The sequence below is a fragment of the Chenopodium album genome, chromosome 9, assembly GCF_948465745.1.
Source record: "Chenopodium album chromosome 9, dcCheAlbu1.1, whole genome shotgun sequence".
Taxonomy (NCBI): domain Eukaryota; kingdom Viridiplantae; phylum Streptophyta; class Magnoliopsida; order Caryophyllales; family Amaranthaceae; genus Chenopodium; species Chenopodium album.
The window spans coordinates 66385719-66411752 of NC_137842.1; the positions used below are offsets into that span (position 1 = coordinate 66385719).

General features: G+C 34.4%; 3 protein-coding genes and 1 non-coding gene across 4 annotated transcripts; 2 read left to right on the forward strand and 2 right to left on the reverse strand.

Moving 5' to 3' along the window:
- Window positions 1-692: 692 nt before the first annotated feature.
- On the forward strand, window positions 693-3627 carry LOC145558850 (uncharacterized). Its single transcript, XM_081620195.1, has 7 exons — window positions 693-1665; window positions 1848-2129; window positions 2232-2366; window positions 2456-2527; window positions 2613-2822; window positions 2909-3011; window positions 3434-3627. The coding sequence occupies exons 1-7, from the start codon at window positions 1063-1065 to the stop codon at window positions 3469-3471; spliced, it is 1443 nt and encodes a 480-aa protein (XP_081476321.1). The 5' UTR covers window positions 693-1062; the 3' UTR covers window positions 3472-3627.
- A 6310-nt stretch (window positions 3628-9937) lies between these two features.
- On the reverse strand, window positions 9938-12179 carry LOC145560243 (uncharacterized). Its single transcript, XM_081621498.1, has 5 exons — window positions 11761-12179; window positions 11573-11652; window positions 10464-10582; window positions 10299-10375; window positions 9938-10213 (listed from the first exon to the last, which is right to left on the reverse strand). Exons 1-5 carry the CDS (start codon window positions 11984-11986, stop codon window positions 10188-10190), a joined length of 528 nt encoding a protein of 175 aa, XP_081477624.1. The 5' UTR covers window positions 11987-12179; the 3' UTR covers window positions 9938-10187.
- Window positions 12180-14490: 2311 nt separating this feature from the next.
- On the reverse strand, window positions 14491-14575 carry LOC145561209 (small nucleolar RNA U30). The gene has a single exon (XR_014093769.1). It is a non-coding gene; the product is annotated as a small nucleolar RNA U30 (small nucleolar RNA).
- A 9911-nt stretch (window positions 14576-24486) lies between these two features.
- LOC145558001 (uncharacterized) lies at window positions 24487-26034 on the forward strand. The gene is made up of 2 exons (XM_081619158.1): window positions 24487-25248; window positions 25378-26034. The coding sequence occupies exons 1-2, from the start codon at window positions 24658-24660 to the stop codon at window positions 26032-26034; spliced, it is 1248 nt and encodes a 415-aa protein (XP_081475284.1). The 5' UTR covers window positions 24487-24657.

A 26034-nucleotide genomic window follows, 5' to 3' on the forward strand; every position in this document is an offset into this window, starting at 1 on the left:
ACAGCCTCTAGTTATGGTTACATTCGATGGCTCTCTGCCCCAGTTGCCCCTTTCTATCTCTCTCATCGATCCATTTCATTTCTCTACTTGCCCCCTCAGGACCCCCAAAAACACCATAAATATATTAACAAATTTTTAGGTGTTCTCGGATATATCTAAAGACTTGTTCTCTTCAGCTTAATTTCAATTCAGTGAGCTCAATTCCTAATTTCTTTTCTCATAAACAATTCATCTCAGCTCAGCAAATCACAACAGGCCGTAAAGTAAACCCAAATGACCAAATTAATACTTCCTCTATTATTATTTAGTCGACATTTTTCTCTTTTCACGTTTGTCAACGCACTATTTTAATGATTAATATTTGTAATTTTCGACATTATAAAATTATAAAAAGTGGATATAAATAAAATATACATTGAGATGATTCAAAAAATATCTCACTTGACTATGTTTTATCCAGTTATAAATTACAAAAGGTTTTCAAAATGTAGTTTGTAAATAGTGTAAAAGTCAAATAGTGTCAACTAAAAATACGGAGATAGTAGTATTATAGACTTTGATGTACCCCTCCCTAACTTTATGTGTATCTGAAAATATAAAATGAATATACTCAAATATAAATGATGGAAAAAGAAAATATAAAATGAATATGAAATTATATTTTTCTCTCTCTTAATTATTCCGGTTAGTTACGTCAGATACCAGCCTCCTAATAGTCAGATATCTCAACCCAAACTCCTTTTTTACACTTTTTATAAATACCCTCACTTCTTCCCCAATTCTTCTCTCACTATATTTTTCCAGCCACAGCTTAAACTGCATCAAATAAAGGGGAGATAGAAAGAGTCGTAGAGTAGTAGTACCTTGCTCATGAAGAACTTGTGTTAGGTACCAAAGCATTACAAAAGCCTGCCTAATCCTTGCAGCACACACCAACTTCCCTTTCCCCACACCTTCATAAAAGCAAAAGAGCAACAAACTGTTATAGTAGTACATATTAAGACTTCGTAACAGCACAAAAGCAATCATATTTCCCTTACTATTTTTGGATTTGTTAAGGCAATGAATAGAGCTTTACCAGAGATGCTGCACTGCCTGAACACACCAGCGAACATCATCGGAGGAAAAGGCATGGAGATGAGTGTTTTGGAAAGACAGAGAATGGTTCTTAAGTGGCAACAAGAGCAGCTCTTCCAAGTCCAACCAACACAACAACAACTAAGTTGTTTCAATGACCTCAGTATGCTCTCTTTTTTTCCTGCTGAAGCACAAGACTTTCAGGGCGCAGATATGACTTACTGTCCAAGCTCCGTTACAACTGGCCCAACTCTGAATGAGCTTCTGAACCGACCCATTAAGGCTGATCCAGGTGCCGATAATGGGTGGATGGATTTCGGGATGCAAAAAAGTGGGATGACAGTTGGGAGTATGGGGATTGAGACTGCTGGAGAAGTTCATAATAATCCTGGCTATGAGACGAATTATGGCATTCCAAGAACAGCCAGTTGCCCGCCATCAGTAGCAGAGGCAGCAGCAACCAGCCTAAAGGCAGCCCGTGATGCCAAAGGAAGAGAGTCCCTCTTATCAGAGCAGAAACTGAGTGGAGCAGTTGGAAGAGAGAGCTTCAAGAAGAGGAAAGCAGAAAGAAATCCAAGTACACCAAAGGTATTTACTGATCCCTCTGTGGTTATTGAATTTGATTCCACATCTATTGCCAAAATTATTGCTAGCAGAAACATTATCAGCAAAACCTGAATACAAAATTTTGATAGATTAGAATAGAAAATTAACAAATTGTAGGCCACTGACTGATCTATGAAAAAACTACTATAAATGGTATGTGGCAGGTAATGGATGCAGAAGAAGACAACAAATCAAAAAAGAGCAAGGGGTGTGCTGAAGAGGAAGAATCAAAAATCACAGAACAACATAGCAATAAACATAGCAGCAGCAGCAGCAGTCAGGGTGACCAAAAGGAAAGCAATGGAAACAGCAATGACAAGAAAAGCAAAGAAACTTCAGGGTGTACATCTAAGGATTCAAAGGCATCTGAGGTACAAAAGCCTGATTACATTCATGTCAGAGCAAGGCGTGGCCAAGCCACCGATAGCCACAGCTTAGCTGAAAGAGTAAGCAAAACACAAATGCCAACATTACCCAAAAAAAAAAAAAAATCACAGATATAAACTTCACCAGTAACTCATATTCTGCACTTATGGTTTATGATGTAGGTAAGGAGAGAAAAAATAAGTGAGAGAATGAAATATCTTCAGGATTTAGTTCCAGGGTGTAACAAGATCACAGGAAAAGCTGGAATGCTCGACGAAATAATTAACTATGTCCAATCTCTTCAAAGACAAGTAGAGGTAATCAGAATTTCTAATAAATTTTTTAAAAAAAGCTCCTATATCTTCCAAATTTATCTGACTTTTTCCCTCTTGTTTCTTTGGATCAGTTCCTCTCCATGAAATTGGCAGCAGTAAATCCCAGGCTTGATATTAACATTGATGAATTAATTGCCAAAGAGGTAAAGACATACAGACTAACTAGTCATACGGATAAACCAAAACAAGATGAGGAAAAAGCTGACTATCTGCAACTCTTATCAACAGGTTTTTGCAGCATGCTCTGCCAGTCTACCAACGATGGGGGTATCACCGGATTTAACAAATCCTAGCTACCTACAATACAATCCTGTTGAACAAATGGATCCAATTTGCGGATCCACGGTCGTGGGGAACCCAATTGATTTGGGGTTGAGGAGAAGCATTAGTGCTCCTGTGCCAGTTCCGGAGACTTTTCTAGACACATCCTGCTTTAATGTAACGTCCTCTTAAGTCTGGTGTAACCAATTTTTTCTCTATAATACTTTTCTTTCACTAACTTCTATTATATTTGATATTAACAGCAAATCCCAAACTCTTTACAATGGGATGCCGAATTACAAAATATCTACAACATGGAATTTCAACAGGGAAGATCAACATCATTCCCGTTACAGACATTCACAGGTAGATAACACTGAAACATCTTATCCAATTCCCTAATAATTAATAATGATTATACATTCTCATGTGGTGTAGTCTACCTACTTTTAACTATATAAATACACACAATCCAAACTTTCTTATACGTTTTTGGCTTGAAAAAGACAGGTAAAAAAAAAAAGCTCATGAAGGCATACTTTGCCTATGGTGTTATCTATGCATGAAAATATCACATTCATTATCTTGCAGAAAATTATACCAACAGAAATAGGAATCTGGTATTATGCCTTAACATTTGTTAATTTTTCTTAGCATAGAATCAACAAAAGCAACAAAACGTAACTAAAGATAAAAATGGGCAATAAATTATTTCCCAAGTCATGGTAAAACAAAGATTTTCATGTATCACTTTGCAGTTCTCCTAATGTTATATTATAATTGTGCAGGCACCATTGAATCAAGCAGTTTAAAAATGGAGATGTAACTCAGTTGGCCCATCTTAGAAGTTAACCCTTCATGGAGATTGAACCAGATTGCTTAACTAGGATTCTTTTCTGATTCTCTTTAGTATATAGGTATATATTTGAATGTAACTATGTATAAAGCCAAAGGCAATGAGATGAAATGCATAATTTTAGCACCTGTTGGCATCTTACTTCTGCTGAATTGCAACATTTAGAAGCCAGTGCAATAGTAGGTTCTTCATTAGAGCCTGAAAATAAGCAGAGGGGACCAGATAGCAAATTTATGAGAGAAACTTATTGATGGGAAAAGAGAGAGCAGAAAGGGAATATGAAAGTTGTTTTCAATCATCCACATCTAATCCGTTTAGCGTTCTTTTATAAACTTGTGAAATCTTCAACCAAGGGGACCAAGCAAATTGAAACAAGAAGAATTGTGAATTTATGATAAAAGGGAATTTTAAAGTAATGGTAGGATGAAAGACACGGCTGATAAAGTTGCACAATACATTATAGCATCTTTCGCTTACAGTTGATGAAAATAATGTAACAGCTACTGAAGGAAAGCTGTTTATAAAAACGTCATGGATCAATTTAACATTACATTTGGCAATTACAAAAACATCAACAAGTTCCAACAAAACCTTAGAGCCTTTTATGTTACTAAAAATATGAAATTAGAGTCAGATGATTGGACTCAATTTTATACAACTTATATTCATCAACAATTCAAGGAGGTAAAACAACCCAATAAAACAAATATTTGTATGCTTTTTACGTAGAGGTCTTACAAATATAATATGACCTGGAACAGAAGCTGATAAAGAGCAAGAACAGCTGATTGATCCATAAACTTGTGAAAACCAGACATTTCTAGAGATTATTTAGCTGAAAACAGACAGTATACTGATTAATACTGTGCATAATCTGTCACTTCTCTAAACTCTTACTTACTTGCATGTAGAACTGTTTTGGTTTTCAGTGACCTGCTGCTCTCCCTTGTTCCCTCCTACTTTTACTTTTTTGCAAATTTCCGTAGGTCCTCCCCACCAATCTGTACAAAATTACTTTACTTTAACCAACTTTGAGCATTCAAAATAATGAAAATATACATAAACTGAGAAAATTGATGATCTGAAACTGTAGACAGCCCTGGGAGTCTGGGACCAGAAGCATAAGAGATTGTTTTTAACCGCATAAATTACTACTGCAAACAATAATAGAGTAGTTGGTATGGGCAAATTACATGTTGAATTTATGTAACACAATGATACTTGGATCGTACCAAGGTCCTGAATAATCGATAATTTAGCACAAATAATGGCTTATACACTGAAAGTAATTATAAACTGGATATGTATCATAGAGAGCGTGCAACTGTGTATGCTTTAGAGTTATATCCTTCAACATACTGTTGTTGATGCTCTTGCACAGTTTTCCACAGGAAATTAGATTTCTGGTTTCACATTTGTCAATTTGATATCCCCAATCTGTTGAAATTGCAGAATTTGTGCTACTAAAGTACTAAGTGTGACTAAAAAACTGCTACAATGTTTGCTTTAAAACAAACTTAATCTGTAATGATATTATTGAACTGTAATTTGTGTAGCTGATAAACTACTACTTTTATCAACCACAGTCTGTAATGAGCTTATAAATCTCGAAATTGCAAAAAGTATTTGTATGTAAATAGTAGACTGATACTTTTCCCTTTTAAAACACAAAAAAAAAAAAAAAAAAAAAAAAAAAAAAAAACAAACAAACAAACAAACAAACAAACATGTCACCTTGATACATCTAATATACAGCCACTCTTAAAGCAATTAAAAAGAGGATGTTTCAAAAAAAAAAAAAGTAGTAAACAACATACCCAAACAACAAAATTTTGTAGACTTGCCAAAATTGGACCAAAACATAATGTAGCTAAACTCTATGACTTGAATTGACCAATGACAATAATTAATTTGAATAAGATTGATTTACCATTCTTAAGTATAATATTAGTGTAGTCTTCGTATGTTATAAACAAGCTTTCTTTATTATAGAAATTCTGAAGTCCAAATACTACAAAAACAGTGATTACTAGAAAATATGACAAATCAAGAACCTATCGCTGAAACTCAAGACAGATGTTAGCTTTCTTAATAAGCAACAAACAGGATCCAGCCATCCAGGGAGGCAGAAAAATGGTAAAATGAGAGCCATGCTGTTCTTCAAAGGCAGTTATCTGAATATTTTTAGGAATTAAACCAATGGCCTTAAAAACCTACATACATTCTATACATGGAAAATTTATATTCCTCTTTGGATAGATATTAGAGATTGAGCTATAAAACCAGAGTACCAGACCTCTAGGTATCATTCAAGCAACAAAGGTCTTGACCGATTTTTCTCGATTTATAAATGTAGAAAGCCAAGGAACAGATCAGCTCAGGTATAGACATAGAGTAAATGGCTAAAGCAACAGCAGAAGGCCCACAGACAAGAACTCATCCTAGAGGAAAATATCTTCTTCCAGAGATAATAGCTTAACAGCCTCAGCTTCCCTCCCTTACAAGGCATATGTAACAGTACATAAGTGGTCCTCTAAACTTGTCAAGCTAATCAAACTCTATTCTCCAGGTTTCAGCGAAAAATTCGGAATGACATATCAATTTATTACAGTCTCCGACCACCATTTATCCTATCAACAGGGAATACAAAAGGATGACCTTGTTCTGTCTAATTCATGGGCCTAGAAACAGATTTTCTTCCCTATGTAATTGTACCAGCAGAAAGAAAGAGTAACAACTGAAATACAACACAAGATCCAAAAACTTTTTAATTCTTTCAGAGTATCTTAATAAAATGGAAACATTGATAGGTTCCTCCTGGAGACATTCTAAAATTTGCACCTCCCAACCCTTACAGGTTACAACAAATCAAAGTAGCACGAGTAATCAAAGTAGCACGAGTGCATGACAACCATTTGAGGTATCACTACAAGCATACACACAACTAACCTCGGTATTAAAACGACACAACACTACAACCCTATGTGATACCACCATATTAGTCCAAAGTACCACCGCAAGTCTACAACAACCCTAGAAATATGGCATTGGATTATCTCATACCTCACGGTGACAACCTTATAGTTTCTAAGAATACATGCACGCGCAATTTAGCCATATTAATAAACTATATTGATCAACCAAACACAAAAGACACGTAGCTACGTAAGAATGTTGGTTTAATCTCAAAACCTAATGTTTCAAAGTTCAATTCTACTGACGATGACACAAAATTCTCAGTACAATACGCGAACACATTCACAGGTACAACACCTCAACTAAAGCCAGAGGAATCTTATGATCTCAAAAGTAATTTTGGAATCATTTTAGAAGGAAAACACAAAAGCAGAACCAAATATAGCTATCTTCTCAAAGTAAAATCCATTAATTAATCTTCATTTCACAAATTCGCAACCATCCAATGCACAAAATTCACAACGCAACGAAAAAAACGCATGCAATTACGAAATTCACAGTTATTAGTGAGTTACAATAAGATATATTAACATAATTATTGTATTTTCATGTCAAAATTGAAGAATTCGAGCTCCATTGAAGATCAATCTCTTCGAATAAAACAATCAAATTATGAATTTTCTGTATGAATTTCATCAAACACCTAATCTGCATTCTTACTTACTCTGAATTTAAAGTAAATTTCTCAAATGCATATGATCCAAAGCAAATTTTGAAGCGATTTTAAACAACTCACTATATTAGAGCAAGATCAAACGAAAAGAAAATTCGAAAGCGAAAATTGAAGCTAGGGTTAGAAGAAATCATACCTATGATTGTCGAATTTGTGATCAATTACAGCTTGAAGATCTTCAATTCTGATGATGATCGAATGTGATAGCGATTTTTGTGATGAAGCGCGAAGGAGGAGAGAGAAAAGATAAACGGCGGGAAATTTGGAGATGAAATGTAAAGTTTCAAAAGTTGACATAGTTAAACCTTAAAACCTGAACTTGAGGTAATAAATTTGGTAAATGGAGGATGAACTTAGTAGAAAGTTAGAGACATTATGGTTTATGAATTATGAGTCCTGACCTAGTCCATAATAATTGGGCTTATTTCAAGTTTAGTACTCGTGGTTGATATAACTGTCACACTTTTGTTTTATACTAGAGTGTACCCGTGCAAAATGCACGGGATATATATTATATTAGAAAGATTTTAATTTTATAATATAAGAAAAAATAGATTTCAAATACAGGGTTGATTTAGATGTAGTTACTTATGCCCTGTTATTTTGAACTATTTATGGTCTGCTCTTGCTCTACTCTGCTAAAATCATACTTTGTTGAGTTCTGCTCTACTCTATTGTCACATGCTCTACTCTTTTGCAATATGATGTGCTCTATTCTGTTCATAAACTCGAAAGAACAAAACCTTACTCTTATATGTAGGTGGCCATGCAAATGTGTCAAGCTATTATGTGGGTTACTTTTTCAAAGTTGTAGAGTTACTCGTTCAGTGTTATAGGGGTTATTCGGTTAGTGTCATATGGGTTATTCGGTTAGTGTCATAGGGGTTATTCCATCAGTGCTATAGGAGGGGTTACTTTGTTCTTTTGCAAGCAACTATTTGATGAGGCCAATTACGCAAAAAGCGTGTTGTACATATTTTTATTTTGATTATTAGAGAAGTGGAAGTTGTTTGAATTGAACGGTTGGGGATTTTGAGTTCTATAGTGAATTGTTGATAAATGAATTGTAAATCCGTGCATCCGTGCTAATACATGACACATATTATACACAAAAGAAAATAACACAAAGGGAAATGTTAATAGTGTTTAAGAAAAAAAATGAATTGTTATTATTAGTTATTGCAATCCCTTGAAAAAATACATTTTTTTTTGTTTAAAAAACAAACAAATAAAGTAATGGAATGATAGTTATTTAAAAAAAAAAAAAAAAAAAAAAAACTCAAATGCATGAGATTTGAGGATTGGGGATTTGGAGGGTTGTGGTGAAAACGACTCTGCAATTATATATATATTTTTTGTTTAAAAAACAAACAAATAAAGTAATGGAATGATAGTTATTTTTAAAAAAAAACAAAAAAAAAACAAAAAAAAACCTCAAATGCATGAGATTTGAGGATTGGGGATTTGGAGGGTTGTGGTGAAAACGACTCTGCAATTATATATTAGATTTATTATTGTGATTTAATATTCTATTTGCTAGAACTTAAATATATATATATTGAAATTAGAAATTTAGATTCAACAAAAGTTGACCCGATGCAAAACCTAATACACGTTTGTTTGATTACATCATGAGTTAAATATTCTATGGTAATTTCTCATAAATTGCTTGAACTTATTTATTTGTAATTTGGTTGAATGCAATTCAGGAAAGACATGAGCTATCAAAGAGATTTGATAAATAATTAAATAAATACTGAGCCCTTTCCCTAAATAATGTTGGGAAATTATCTAATTTCCAAATTACAGCTACTCTTTTTTTAATTCCCACCCTACCGTCCACGTCACCGGTTCAGTGGGAATTTTTTTAAAAAACGGGTTTATTAGAAAACCGCTACTTCAAGTAGCGGTGTGCTACTGAAGACCGCTACTTCAAGTAGCGGTTTTTAATAAAAACCGCTACTTGAAGTAGCGGTTTGTATTTACTAATTACTGATTTACAGATATTTTGTTTTTAAAGAAAAACTTACAAAACAAACCCATAAACCGCTACTTGAAGTAGCGGTTTTAATTTTGTAAACCGCTACTTCAAGTAGCGGTGTTTTGAGGAAAACCGCTACTTGAAGTAGCGGTTTACAAAATTAAAACTGCTACTTGAAGTTGCGGTTTGTTGCTGGACCGAGAAAAAAAAAATTGGTTTGTTTTCCTTAGCTGACGTGGACGGTATAATGGGAATTAAAAAAAGAGTAGCTGTAATTTGAGAATTAGATAATTTCCCAACATTAATTTCCCAACATTATTTAGGGAAAGGGCTCATAAATACTCATGTCATTTGAGAAATACTAGTAGTCTAGTACGGAGTACAATTTTTCAAGGAAGTTCCATTTTACCCCCATTAACAAATTTCAGGCTAACCAAACAACAAGCAACCAAAACAATACCTAAATTTTTATTGCTCGTTTCAATTATAAGTGCAACCAAACTAATAGAGTATTCTCTCTTCATGTGCCATAAGTATAAATGTATAATCATTTATCCCAAGCCATTCTCCTTATTCATGCAAAATGTATTTTCATTCAACCCTTTATGTGATTCAATATGTTTTGTGCTTTTTTTTTCCAAAACCTGCTTGTTTTGTGACCTTTCACAACCCAAATGAACGCCTACTACGTGAAATAAATGAGATCAGGAGAGTGAAGACATCACCCGTCTCCTTGGCACTGTCCTTGAATATTTTCCGCAAGCTCTGTTCATGCAACTAAATCAAGACTGTGGCATGAAAAAAAATGACAAAAACATTTTAATGAAGTACTCATAAGCTTGCAACAAAAGAGATACAATTATACAAATGCTTAGACCAACAAATTTAACTATTGTACAATTACACAAATGCTTAGACCAACAAATTTAACTGCCGCATTATACAATTATACAAATGCTTAGACAGCAAATTCAACAATAGAATCTACACACTACACACATTACAGTAAATATAGACAAGCGATTAGCACAATTGAATGACTTGTGACCTTCACAACTAAACCACTGATAGCTCACCAGCTTCTGCATAATGCAAACCAAATAACTACATCATAAGCCGATTTTATTTAGCTAGGTAAATGGTGACTAACTTGAGAACGGAACGTACCTTTCCCAGGAACAATTATGATTGGTGCAGTCTTACAGTGATGTATGCAATATTCACCAACACTTCCTTGCAGCACACTAGTTAACCCGAAATTAGGAAACCAATTTAAAGACTTACACGTTGTGAAAATTAAGGAGCTTTTAAAATAAAACTGAGAAAACTAACCTTTGAACCAGCCCTCTGCCTCTAGAACCCATGATCACTGCAGCAGGCCTTAACCTCTCTGCTTCCTTGCAGATGACCTTTCCTGCATCGCCTTCCACTATCCTAGCAACAGATTTCACCTGACCATAAGAAAGTATTTGTAATATAATCTAGCATTAGTTCTCAAAAAGATCCTCCAATTTGGACACAACAAACCCCTCGGCAAATAGCATATGGACACCCTATTGGCTTCTTAGCAACCCATGACACAGGAACTTGATTCTTGTGCAGTTGTGCTAGCACAAGTAGTCGAAGTCGATGTCATCCAGGATCACTTAATGGTACCCCTCAGTTTTAACAATAAGATAACAATGAATAGGTTCTTATTTAAGTTCATTAATTAGTTAGATCTTCCCTTGTGTATCTATACATTTGAATCTCACACGATCTTAAGATGCTATGAGGGTTCAACTCACTATGCATCGTGATAATCCTAATCATATGTTCGTGTTGACACCCCTTGGTTCAAACAATGAATTGGTAATTATTCTGTTTATTCCTAATTCTTTACTTATATAAAACTACATTGAACTTTGCTAAGAGGCTTGATCAAAATGCAAAGAAACCAAAAACACGGAAATTGTTACCTACTATATTGTTTCCAACTAGGCTTTCTAGAATAAAAGTAGTATAACACTACTACAGACTGACTAATTCAAAATGACACTATTTGCAATGTTCTGCATCAAATTTCTAAGAACAGATTCCACATTATTGAAATAATGTACTTCAATGCAAATTTTGCATTAAAACAAGATGTATATCATACCACTTCGGACTACTAATCCATCTCAAGAATAACAAAAATTAATCTCAAAGGCCCAACATTCTAGCGAAAATATAATGTACTACAACCATATCAAAACAATAAAATCAATACAATTTTTGGTCATAAAATGTCCTATACTAAGATCAATTTATATCGGAATATGGGAATATCTGCAACCTTTGCACGTACGTACTAAGGCAGTAAAGCTGTCCGGAATTAATAGTCACGTAAATATTAATAATGTCACCAAAGTCCAAGGAGCAAAAATGCAAAATAAATCCAAAAACAACACGAAACTCACCATTTCCACTTGGAAAGCCTCGACAGCTAATTTGTCCATCAGAATCTGACTTGCTTGGTAAACATCCTCATTTTTCACATCTAAACCATAAATAACCAAAAATTAAATTTAAAAAAAAATCCACAATTCTTATTTTTTACGGTTTAATTTTCTCGCCTAAAAAAGAAAAATAAGTGGAGAATACGAACTGGAGACAGCATGAACAAGGTGAAGGGTATCAGCGAGGCGGCAAAAATGGGCCAAAGCCCAATCAAAGGCGTGCTTACTATTGGGCCCATGATCCACTGCAATTACAACATCACGGCCTCTCCTTCTCTCTCCAGTTTCTCTCTCTAGTTCAGGCTTTGGTATTTGGGACGGTAATTGCACTTCTCTCCAGTTGTATTCTTCTTGATCTTCTTCAATTGTCATCATTTTTTCTCTCTCCTTTTGAAATTCTAGAATCAGTCGATTATTATGAAATTAGGAAAATGGTTGGTTTTGATTGGGGATTTAATTACGGTGGAAAAAATAAGGGGGTGTGATTAAAGTTTATAGAGGAGCCGCCATTGTTGAATATTTGATGGTTTTCACGAGATAGAAATGATCAAATGGAATACGAGGCCGAGGACTATGCGAATTGCTGATGTGTTGGTTTAATCTCCACGTGTTTTTAATAGGATTCATGCATTGGCCCACGGTTATCGCTAAACGCTAACTACTTTTAAGTTTTAACCAGTCAGTTAAAAAATTTAGATTTGACAATGTTTTTGCCGTTTCAAAACCCTAGCCTCCTTTTCTCTCTTCTCTCTCCTGAACCTAATATCCATTGTTAATTTTAAGGGCTTCCATCGGATTTCACCGGTAGAAAACTCCAATCTTTATTTTCCTTTAAGCTTTTTAATTTGTTTTAGGTTACAATAATGTCTTTCTCGAAAGAAAGGGTTTATCTCCTTCGAAAGACAGGGTTTTTTCGATTTCCTTCGAAAGACAAGGTTTTTCGTACTCCTTCGAAAGACAAGGTTTTATTTGTGCTTAATTTGGTCTCCGGTTGTGCGGGGCTACTATTGATTGTGGCTTGGATTCGAGTTACGGAATCAACACAAGAATTTACTTTCTCACAAAATTGCGAAGCGACGACGGATCCACTCAAAAAGTTGTATGAGACAACGAATCGAGAATATGCCGAATTGTTATATTTATGTATTTGGATTCTTAGCTCTTCCCCGATTAATTCTTGTTTGATTTTGTTAAATTCGTTTTCATTATCGTTCATTGTCAATTGTAGATGCCGTATGGCTTACATTAATGAAATTTAGTGTCCTTTTAGGACTTTTTTCAAAAAAAAAAAAAAAAAAAAATAGATTTGGGGAGATTGAGCACGGGCCGCCGGGCTGGGTAAAGCAAGCTCACAGTCACGTATTGTATGATTTGTATCAGGCTATCAGCTAAAGTCGTATAATCGTATTTGAGGCCTCGTTTGGTTGGTATAGGAAACTTCCATGGAAAATCTAATATAACCTCCGTTAAATTTTCGCTACAACTCTAGGGTATTATTTATGAGATAATATTTCAAAATATTCCAAAGTTACAATTAAAATTTAATTGAGGTAGTATATGAGAAATTATTTCCTTTACGGTTGTCATGTAAGTAGAATTAGAATTTGATTTTTTCTTTTTTTTTTGAAACAAATCAATTTCATTAACGGCATCTACAAATGAAATCTAAATTAACAAATACATAAAATTGAATCAAATTAGGTTTTCCTATATCAGAGCTACGATCGTTAAAAAGATTTAGCACTGTGATACATCTCTCGCACACATTGCTGGAATATACAGCCTTTTCGGAGAGACGGTCTAACGATTTGTTGTAGCCGTAAGGATGTTTCCCATCTGATTCGCCTGAACGCATTTGAAAATTTGACAACCGTTGCGATCCCAAACAAATTTTTACCAAAGAACTGAGAATAGGGCAAAAGATTATTACGGAGTACTTTTTTTATGAACCCTAACACACAAACAAAAACTAAAATAGGGAGACGGACAAATATCTCCACCACTTGTGTAGATTTATTGAAATTCAAATTGCAAAACTAAATAAAATTAAAGAAAAGGGTCAGAAATTAAATTATTTCCGGCCTAAACAACCAAGATTTTGGAAAAACCCTAGAAGAGAGAAGGAGAGGAGATGAGAGGAGTATTATTATCCATCTTTATTTGAATTAGAATTTGATTAGTCCATATTAATAATAGAATTTGTGTCAATTTTATTACAAGTGTAAGAAGTGTACACGAGTAGACGACTACCCATCAATGTTAACTTAATGTTGTCCCATGATTTACAACCCATCAACTTTGTATTGGTGGCATTTTATGCCAAATTAACGTTAGTGTTATGTGTTTGACCATCAAATAATGAAGTTATGTGTTTGACCATCAAATAATGAAATAAGAGGTATTTCTCTTTGCGACTGTATTGAGTTTCAATTTCCAATCAAGGAAATGGTATAGTATCTTCAAATGCTACATTATTCATCTTTGCAGCACCATATCAATATTAGACATGATTGATTTCGGCATTCTCCTCGCCATTTTAATTAAACCTAAAATAGAAAATTGAAAACGCCACCGATTTCATAACTTTGATAGCACCAATAAGAATTCATTAACTGACTCATTTTCTTATAAAAATAATTACTGATTAGGCTTTTGATACATATTCGAGGAAAAATGTAGTGAAAAACTGAAAACACTAAATCAAAATTAAATTACAAGAAAAATCACCACGCCTTATATAGTTTAGATTTTGCATTTGAAGTTATGAAAACCTCAATCATAATAAAAACCATACAGATTAGGCTTTAGGCTTTTTTAAAAAAAAATATTGCACGAATTTATTTGATTTGCAAAAAATAATAAAGGGTAAAGTAGAAGGTGCTCAGAGGTAATTAGAATGGAATTGAAAAATTATCCGCAGCTTAATTACTCGGATTAACGAGATTTAATTCAATCATCATCGCACCTTCAACCCTAATTAAATAGAAACTACAAAGAACTAATCGTTAATTGGGTTAGAAAATGAAAAAAAAAAATTAAAAAATATTGTATGAACAAACGAAGAGCGGTAGAAGCTAAGCGGCGGTAGAAGCTAAAATATGAAGTAGGGTTTATATTGGGGGTTTCGGATGGAGGCTTTTATAGAGTGTGGGTGAGTTCATTTGGTTTCCGAAACCTGAATTTGAAGGGCAAAAAACGAACTCATATGTTGGGTTCTATTTGGCCTTTGATTGTTGGGCCTACATATGAGGAGGAATTTAATTATATATGGCTAGACACTAGTGTAGGCATATTCCCCTACACCCCTCCCTAAATGCAGAGTATCATTTAACAACCCTTCCCTAAAATTAGTATCTGTATTAATTTTACCCCCCCCCCCATATAAATAAAAACAAAAAAATCAAACCACATTTCTCATATCTTTTTTCTCTCTCCTAACCTATTTTTTGCATTTTACTTTCTCTCTCCTAACCCATTTTCTGCATTTTATCTCTCTAAACCAATTTTTTGCATTTAAAAATACGATAATTTCTACAAAATTGTGACAAATTATCAAAAGAATTGTTCAATTACTATAGAATTCAACAAATCAAGGTCGAAATTCAAAGAAGTAAGTGATTGTATACATATTTAGTTCGAAAAAGAGTATATAAACTCTAGTTTTAATAATTTTTTTGTTGCAATTGTGTTACAGGAATATCATCAAAGCATATAACATGGAAAAAAAGTATGAACTATTGCATTTAAGTAATTTTTAATAATTTTCGTTTAAAACTAGTGATCTGAACAAGTGCATTTTGATTTTTGAGTATATGAAGTATTTTATTTTTTTACTTTTTTTTTTTGTGCAGTACGAAGGAAATAGTTTCAGAGAAGAACATCAAAGAATTTGGAGAAAAGTAAGCATTATATAAATTAGTTCGTAATGGGTTTTTAATTTTTTTTCCAATGAATGTTCATTTCCATTTTGATAAATGTTCATTTATATATTAGTAAACAGTCATTCACAAAATAAATCATTAATATAAATGTTCAATTATATATTACTACATAGTCATAATATATGTTCATTCTTTTTCATAGTTTATAGTGGAATATTATTTTGATGAATGTTCATTTGTATTTTGGTAGATGTTCAATCACATAAATGTATATGGTTTTCACATATTAATATACGATCATTAGAATTTTGATAAATATTTATATTTTGGTGATCTTCTTAAAATATATCATACTCGGATCAGTTTTGAGTTTCAATATATGTCTTTTTTATTATGGATATATGATAAATCATGTATTAATAGCTTCAAAAGTTATTTATGTATATATTTCATGTTCATTGATTGATATCTTCCATAGACATTATTAAACTAATGCATGTTCATTTATATATTAATAGATGTTCATTTTCATATTCAATCATGTAAATATGTTCATTTATGTATTAATAGTTGTTGATTTCCATATTAATAGATGATCATTTCTACACTAATATATGTTCATTTTATATTAATATATGTTTATTTCAATTGTTATACTGTTATTCATATGAAAATTGGTTCAATTCATTCAACACTTCTTCTTGCTCAAATCTAACTAATAATTCATTTGTTTTTGTATATTAGTTAAACAAAGAATTGTGGATATAGTGAGTTGCACCACACAATAGCAAGGAAAAAAAGGGAAGACAAAATAAATAAATCAAGAAGGCATGGATTCGCGCAACACGAACCAATAACACGAGCTTGAATTTTTTCAATTTTGGATCGAGAATTCATTATGTATAATAATATGTATGGAATTGATGTGATGTATATTTTAATATCCAATATTTGAATTTTTGGTGATATACAATTTCTATTTGAATTTAATAAGAAGGAAATAAACTCTTTTTTTCAAAAATATATATTATTACAGATTCACATCCTTATATATATATATATATTAGGAAAAAAATATATGTTCATAAACAAAAAACTAAATATTCATAACAACTTGAATTTGTGGTTGAACATTTACAATATTCGACTTTGAACAATAATTCACTAACTATATATATATCAGAATATTTGACACTATATGTTCATAAAACACCTGAATGATCAATAGAAAACTGTACAAAATTAAAGCTAAACACTCAATTCTTGTATTAAGTCTCTCTTAGGACCTAATATTTCTAAGCTACACTTTTTATCTTTATAACCCTCATTAGAACAAATAAATCCTTTCATAGAAAATGAGTCATCCCTTCGCCTCTTACTCTTCCAAACTCTAATTCCAAAACCTTTCATAAAAGCATACTCGTTAAACATTTCATAAGCGTCATCTTCAGAAGGAAATTGTTTCCCCCAAAAATCAAACTGATTTGCTTCTTCAAAATTAATAGCATCCTCTTTTCCCACTGCAATAAATAAACATGTAACAAATGAACATATATAGTAGCAGTAATGGTCAATTACAATAATGCATTTGATCACTTACAATTAAATTACTATATGTGAAGATATAAATGATAATCTATATAGTTACATAACTAAACATCATTTATAAAACAATAAATATTGATATATAATCATTAAACGTCACATGTACAACTTATAATTCCATAAACACAAGTATATATATAAATGAACATTTATGATTGCATAATTGAACATTATTACAACAAAACAAAATAACAAATGTTAAGATTTTTTTTAGGGAACAAATATATTAAAATACGTTCATCAACTAGTTAAAATAGATATGAGCATCTTTAAAAGAATGAAAATTATTGAAATTCATATGGACAACATATATATATATATATATATATATATATATATATATATATATATATATATATATATATATAAATACAACTAAAATAAATCTATAGTTTACTAAAAAAAATACATTAAACATAAATGAACATTTAAATTACTATTGCACAAGTGATCATTTTTTTAACTAAGATTATTTTATATGACACAACAAGCTAATAAAAATAATTGGTTAGTAATATTATTACAATTACTATAGATGTTCATGTAAGACACACAAAACTAGAAAGACAACAATCAAAATTACAAAATAAAAACAATAACACAAATAAGAATCAAATTAGAAGAATAATACAACCAAAACTATATATGAATCAACTAATAACAACAATAACAATACTAAAACCAGAGCATTATCAAAATTAAAATCAATACAACAAAAACTATGACATCAAAGCATTATAATCAAAATTTCTCACATTGATTGAGTGACAAATTATTCACATTGATTGTTAAATGAGTCGAGTAAACCAAGGAGGAAAATAGAGTCACAATCATAATCAAATGCAATTGAGATAAAAAATCTCCATGGAAGAAGAGAAAAATTTGAAAAAAAAAAAATCAAAAAATGTAGGAGAGAGAAAGTGAAATCAGTTAAAAGAGGAGAGAGAAATTAAAATTGGTAAAATGAGGAGAGAGAAAAGGAAATAAATATTATCTCTTCAAGAACATTATATACTTGCTTGAATGGAAAGTAAAGAAGAAAAAAAAAAAACTGGTGGGGGAAAGGGGATAAAACGACGTAGTTAGTTAGGGGGTGTAGGGAAAGCAGCCTAGACTAGAGTCTAGGGAAAAATTTGTAGGAGGAATTTGCCTTCTTTTTTAAGTTCATTTCTTATACGAGTGCGAAGTAATTCTTGTGTGTGTGTGTTTTTTTTTTTTTGAAAAATATTTGTATAAAATTGTCCTATTATAAAAGTCTCTATTTTATATGGACTAAAGTTACCGAGTCAAGTTTGGTCTAGTGAAAAATAGAGCACATTTCAACCATAAGGTTGGAGGTTCAATCCCCACTAGTGACAATTTGAGGGAGTGGAATTCCCTTATCTTCCCTCCACTCTTCCAATTGTCTAGCCCGCTAACCCAGGGAGGACCTGTGAGATGTTCTGGTTCGATAAGGCCCTTCTCGTTACCCAAAAAAGGATGATGATTCACGATTTACTCGTATGATATTGGTTGTGATGACCAAATTAAAAGGGGACATTGTGTTCAAAACAAACTTGTATGTTATATTAGCACATGTAAGGGCGGACCTTGGTTAGGGCGGGTAGGGCCCGGCTCCAATTAAGCATATTTGAGTTGTCTTATAATTACAAATAAAATGATCTGGCATAGTGGTTAAATATAGTTATTTTTATGAGGTTGAAGGATCAAACCTTGGCCTGTCTAACTTTTTGGCCCAAGATCCACCGATAAGCACATGGAGCATTGACAGCCAAATACAACCAACTTTTTCGATATTGGTGTAATACCTCTAATTTTTGAAAATATTTTCTTAATTAGTAATTTCTTTAATTAATTGAAATAATTAAAATTTCTAAATTATGATCTTGGTCGGTCCGTATTTTTATTAATTAACGTTGTACGCCGTTTTTAATTTTATTTTTCGGATTTTATCTTAATAATACTTAACAACTTTAGCTTAATTATTATCTCATAAATTACAACAAATCTTAGTTTTGATATTATCTATATATTTTAACTTGATTTAATTATCAAATCTAATTATTTTATTTATTTAAGAATGATTTTCGTTATATATATATATGTAAAAAAAAAAAAAAAAAAAAAAAAAAAGGTTTGCCGTGAGAATTGGAGTAATTCCATTCAACAACCTTTGTTAAGTATCTTAATCTATTCTACTTCCTATCTTATTAACACCTATCTTATTTATTTATTTATTTATTTTCCTAATATCTTTCATTAGTTTCTTTTCTACATAAATTAACCTAGGCCAAATGACATTAAAGTTCATTTAACTAACCAAACTTATCTAGTTTTCATACTAATCATATACCTTCTTGAACTCTATCTTTTCCACCCTTAAACACTATAAATAGACCCTCAACACTTCACAAATTCCTCACACCAAAAATCAGAAATCCTCTTCTCTACTCTCTATCTCATCACCCCTTCTTCTTACTCTATCTAGCTTAAATAAACTCTGCAACCCATAACCAAGTTGTTGCCACCAAACAACCACCTCATCCGCCACCAACGACCACCCAACTATACTAATAGCACTATTTTGATAAAGGTTAATATTTAGGTAGTTCATGCACAATAGAATGGTGTTTTTGGATTTGTGTTATTTTGTTAACCTTATATTAATTAAGGTTATTTTATTTGTGTAGGAGGAGTCTCCCGATCGTGGTCAAGTTTAGTAGTCGTACCTTTTTGTTCTCGTGATCAAGGTACGTATAGGTGGCAAGGTCCTTGATACAATTTTGAATGCGTGTTTTGTATAATGTTTGTTTTAATGATTGTTTGAATAAATGTTGCGTATGAATATTTAAGTTAACAATTTTCATGACAAGTTAAAGTATATAATTTTATGATTTGAAGGTTTGATCTCTAAATGTTGATCGATTTAATAAAAGTTGTTTGATTTATAAATCACTTAGTTTAATTAATTTGTAGCTCATTGTGAGCCTGAGTATTTGATATTTTAATTGTCCCTCTACCCGGGACTGGTTAAGTAAGACCATGAGCTTTGTATGATCTGGTCTTTCCTCAAGTATAGTATAACTTGCTTGGGGGGTGTGCACACTTAGGTGAGGAAAATTTGTTTAGAAATGTATTAAAAATTGAGAAGTTTATAAATTGGGTATCTATTGGTTTGGAAAGTTTTTATTGATGGATATTACTACCCTTGGAAGGTTTAATTATTTTTGGAAAGTTTTATTTTGGAAAGTGACTCGTGACAGGTTTAAATTTAGATGGTTATTTCGAAAGCATGTTTGCCTAATAAAAGTATTTACATGCCTTGCATTTATACGTACTTAGCGTTTTTGCTAATCTGTTTTCCTTTTTGTTTTGGTTCGCCCTGTTTACCATTTTGGTAAGCAGTCTTGATTTCAGGTGTGAAGTTGTTCGTACGCATACTAGAGTCGGGATTGGGATCACATAAATAGGAATTAATTTTATATATGTATGGACAAGTTTTTTTATTAGCTTATTTTGAAGCAGTTATTATAATTATTCATATTATTAATAAAAGTTAGTTATTTTTCCGCTGCAGTTTGAGTAATTAATTAAGCCTTACGTTTTCACGTGGCGGTAATACGCCAAAGTCTATCTCTACGGTATTTGTATACGTATAAATATAGTATTTACGTAGAAGGAGATTTGGGGGTGTTACAATTGGGCAGTTACAAAAATTAGTCAAATAAGACAATTGGAATTATCTATCTATCTATCTATACTATATACTAAAGTAACAACAAAGGGGACACTTGGCATAATTTCGAAATAAATTTCCCTCCAAAATGCTGTTTTTTTTATTGAAAAAAAATCGATTTAAAAATTAAAATTCTCTTAATAAATGTTATAATCTAAAGAAAAGACATTAATTCAAATTTCAAAAAAAAAAAAAAAAAAAAAAAAAAAAAGTAGTGTTACTTAAGTCATTTAATTTCAATTAACTCTATCTCAATTGACTATTTATTATTAATAAATCTTACTTTATAAGTTCGTGCATTGCACATTTGCACGGGCCAAAAACTAGTTATATACTACGTATGTAACATTTACATACATATGTAATACATATAAAAAGAATTAAAACAGATTTTAACTAACTTAATACGGAGTAGTTTAAATAAAGTTAGGAAGCATGTTTAAGAGATTGAAATACTTAGGAAGCATGTTTAAGAGATTGAAATACTTGATGAATCATATTCGAGGAAACTTTCTTATTCAGTATGAAGTCTATGAAGTTATTCTAACTGTTTCTGTCTGATCCCGACTCCACAGAGAACTTGGACTTGAGATCCTGATACTCCTATCGGCAAGCTGAGAACCTACACAATGAGAAGAAGTTAGCTAACCCCGGGGTGATCCGGGGATAACCACTCCGATGATAAAGTCAGAAAGGTGTTTAAGAAAAAGAAAGTAAGAGAGAGAGAAAGTAGAGAGAGATTAGAGAGATAAAGAGTGTAATTAATGTCCTCATTAATGAGGTCTTACCTACTATTTATAATGGTTTATCTTGACAGGTGGCTCTCATCCATGCAGAGCCTTTTGTGCCAAGTGTCGAGCTTCTGTTGCCACGTGTTACATTTCGGTGGGCCGACATGTCTTCAATCTGTGACATATCAGCATCTTCTCCATGATTACTAAAACCTGATCATGTTTTCATAAGATATCGGTCATGCCAGATATCATCCCATACAATTAGCCCCCCAAGTGAGGACGTATGATTACTCATCGTCGTGCTCAGTTTATACCAATAACAAGCTGATTCCGACGAAACAAACTTTGGGTTCCACATCTCATTCTTTAGAGTTTTCCTTGTGGTGTAAATTCTACTGTAGCAACGTTTCTTGTACTCTGTCAAGCACCACTTGTTAACAAAGTTTTACTACTGATGTTGTTGTCTTGGCTTCGTCACAATTCATCTTACTTGCTTGCTTGATTTATATTCAGATAAATTAGCTTGCACATATGTATTGTAGGTCTATATTTAAGCTCTATGTTCTTTTGCTGAGAAGTTTTATACTTGTATAAACTCCATTTCCCCCCCAAGTGACCTTGTGTGCTGATAGCAGACAAGGTCTACTTTCTGTAAACTATCTGGGAGCGAAAAACTCCGTTTTCCCCCCCAAGTGACCTTGTGTGCTGATAGCATACAAGGTCTACTTGCTGTAAACTATCTGGGAGCGAAAAACTCCGTTTTCCCCCCCAAGTGACCTTGTGTGCTGGTAGCAGACAAGGTCTACTTGCTGTAAACTATCTGGGAGCGAAAAACTCCGTTTTCCCCCCCAAGTGACCTTGTGTGCTGATAGCAGACAAGGTCTACTTGCAATAAAATTGAAGTGTAACCGTTCCTAAAAATATATTTTACTAATTTTTTTTAGGCGGGAAAATATTTACACGTGTCACAAATCCTGCCGTTGCTTTTTGAAAGGGCTTGTTAATTAACAGCCGTAGGATTCCTGAACCGCCTTTCATTTCAATTGGCGATTCAGTTTTTCCTTTTTAGATCAAAAATCCACCATTTTTACCATTTCACACCTCTTCTCCTTCTTAATTTTCTCCCGAAAGAAATTCTTATCAATCTTGCGCTTAGTTTGTGCATTTCGTCTCGTCGGGCGTTCCTTCTCTTTCTTCGTCGCTTTCATCTGTAAAAGGCGTTCCTTCTTTTTGCGATTTTCTTCGAAGGTATTTTCGTACCCTAACCCTTGATTTTTATGCTGTTTTATGTGCTTATATTCAATTAAATGTCTGAGGATAGTGTTGAAGAGAACTTTCCTAACCTTAGTACTGCTAGGCGTCGTTTAATTAGGCAGTCTTTAGGTAAAGAAACTGGTAGTAATAGGGGCAATTCATCTTCCCTTTCTGACAATATCGACTATCCCTTTGAGACGTTAACTTCTGAAGAAGAAAAACGTGCTTTTATGATACATAGGACTATTGCTCACCGTGAAAGTGCCTTTCACCCCTTTAACCCTGATATTCCTGCCGATACTGAAATTCTTGACGTTGAGCCTGTTAGTGTCCGTTATCACTTACGCAACTTTACTGGGAGACGCTATTTTAACCAATACGGCACTAACGTTGGCAATATAGGTATTAACACTATGCCAAGGGTAAGGAGTACCAGTTATCAGCCTGAAGTTGCTGCTCGTGAAGCCGCCGAGGCTGCCAAAGCAGCTAAGGCAGCTGAGGCCGCTAAGGTGGCGGAATCTAGTAAAAGACCTGGTCAAGGTCAGGTTATAAGTTCTTCTTCAGAAGAACTTGGGGACGACATCCCACCAAACCCCCAGGAAGGTCAGGTATCTCCTGTGCATGATTCTGCCGTCAACTCAGTTTTAGGAGATGACGAAGCTCAGGAAGATAGTGTAAATAACGAGAGTAGGGATAACATTGTTGATTTAACGGCTGAGGTTATCCAAGAGGAGAGTTTGGACGAAGGATACAATTCCGAGACTGACAGGGCTGAATTCCGACAACCCATAGTCCTTGCCAACGATGGAAAAGTTGCGAAGGAAACAATAAGTGAAGCTTTTAGGAAAACGGCAATTACAAAAGATTACTGCCGTCGTGCGAAGAGGTTTTTTAATCTTCCTGACGGCTATGAGTTGTCTCTTCCTCCATCTGGTGCTTCAGTATTGGATTGCCCAGCCGGGTCCGTGGCCGTTTATCTGAGACATCTAGACTTCGGTCTCCGTTTTCCCCTACACCCATTTGTAGCCAAAATTTTGAAGGCCTGGAACGTTTGCTTAGTTCAGCTAACCCCTCAAACTATTCGTGCCGTTATTGCCACAGTTTGGGTTATGCTTTATCGGAACTACCCTTTGACCCTTAATGTATTTCGGCGGCTAATTACCCTGAAGAGAGATGGACAGTCTGATGGGTGGTGGTCTTTGTACACTCAACCTCACAAATATACCGTCCATCCAAAACTTTCTAGCTGCAAAAACTGGAAGGACAAGTTTTTCTTCATGTCTGTTCCAGATGATTATCCCTTGAGAAGGACTTTTTTCAAGCCTCATCCTCATTTTGACTCAATCCCCGAGAGAGATCTCGGGAAACATGAAGAGAGGGCCGTCAACCATTTTGACGTTTCCGAATTCGACGAAGGTGACGGCAAAGTCCGTCTCATTCCTGCGGTGTGGGTGCCGAATGTGAGTTACATTCTGGGCAACGCGCCGCTATCACGCGTCGGTCTCTGTTGGACTGACCAGCATGGTATAACTTACTTTTCCTTTTACTCCTATGCACTCTCTTATTTCTATGACGAAGACGGCATAGCTTACATGCTACTTTCCTCGTCCTTTCTTTATTGTCATTTGTATCTCTCTCCTTTTTTTTTGCATTTTACCGATTTTTTTTTTATTTCTTTTTCTAGGTACCGATAAGTTGGATAATAGGCTACTCGGCCTATCTGCTGACGGGACTAGGGTTATCAGGCGGTGTCCCAAAGCTTGCGATCCGTACGACACCCTTGCTACTGTTTGCGGTCGCGCTCCAGCCATCAGTGCTAAAAGAAGAGCTGAGATCATGGCCGATGAGAATGCTAAGAAAAGAAAACTTACACCTCTTGCCAATCGGCGGGGTGGGATCGTGATCTCAAGCCCTCGGCAACCTGAAGGGCGTGCCGAGAAGAGAAGGGATCAACCGGCGCCCGAGAAAAATAAAGAGCAGTCGGTTCCTGAGAAGACCCCGACTGCCAGCCAAGTTAAAAGCCCCGAGGCCATTGTGAAGAAGGTCATTCAGGGTATTGAGATTGAAGATCTCACCTCTGCCGAGTCTCCCCCTCAGCCTCAGGTTACAACCGTAATCGCTCCTATGACAGTTGGGTCGGACTCCAGCATTCCGGCCTTGACTTATCGATCCAATCAGTGGATCGAACGAGTGTCTGGACGGTTTCCAGAGGAAGTTTTAAGGGGGTTTTCTGTCCCTCCTGGCCATTCCGGCGACCGCTGGCAACCAGCCATGGATGTCGGCCGGAATGAATCCATGATAACCGACGACCCTATGCAAGGTGGGAATCTCGGTTACCGGCTGCTGAGTAACCTGACGCTGCCAATGGACAGACCCGCTGGTCCAATCGGCCCCCTTGCTGCGTCTCATATGCATAATTTGATGAAGGTTAGTGTATTACTTACGCGTATATACTTATCGTCTTTATCTCTTATTACTATTGGTATTTCTATATATATATTTCAAGTACTGATATCGGTTTTTTTTTTTTTTTTTTTTTTTGTATGTATCGTACAGGCCGTCATGTCTGGCACAGAATTGGTTGAGATGTACCGCTATTACCAGGAAAAACATCATCAAGCATCTGCCAACGAAAGCGCCATGCAGGAGGCCATCAAGAATGCTGAAAAGGCCCTCAGTGATCTGAGGAAGATAAAAGAAAATGACGACAAGGAGATGTCGGCCTTGAAGATCAAGGCTGAGAAAGTTGCTGGGTTAGAGTCGGAAGTGCAGAGTCTGAAGACTCAAATTGCCAAAAAAGATGAAGCCATCCAACGTCTTCCTTCCGTCGAGAAGAACCTCGAAGATGCCAAAACCAAAATTAAGAGCCTTGAAGAGAAGGTTCAAAAAATGGAGGCTGACAAACCTGGTATTCGTCAGCGTGCGGTTGGCCGTTATCTAGCGTCCGATGAGTTCTGCTCCAAACTCCAGGACCGTTTCGATGGGGGTTGGACTGCTGCTCAGAGGTGTATTGCCCACGCCGCCGGTTGGAAGAAGGATGATTGGGCAAAAGTTGAGAAGGCTTTCAGCGAGGAAGCCTATAAGATTCCTTCCGGCTTTGAGGCGCAGCAATTCTCCGAAGAAGACTTATATAACTTGGCGCCAACTGCTGATGACGGCCCCAGCAACCCCAGTATTCTGGACTCCCCGGTGCCTGAAAACGGTCAATCTTGA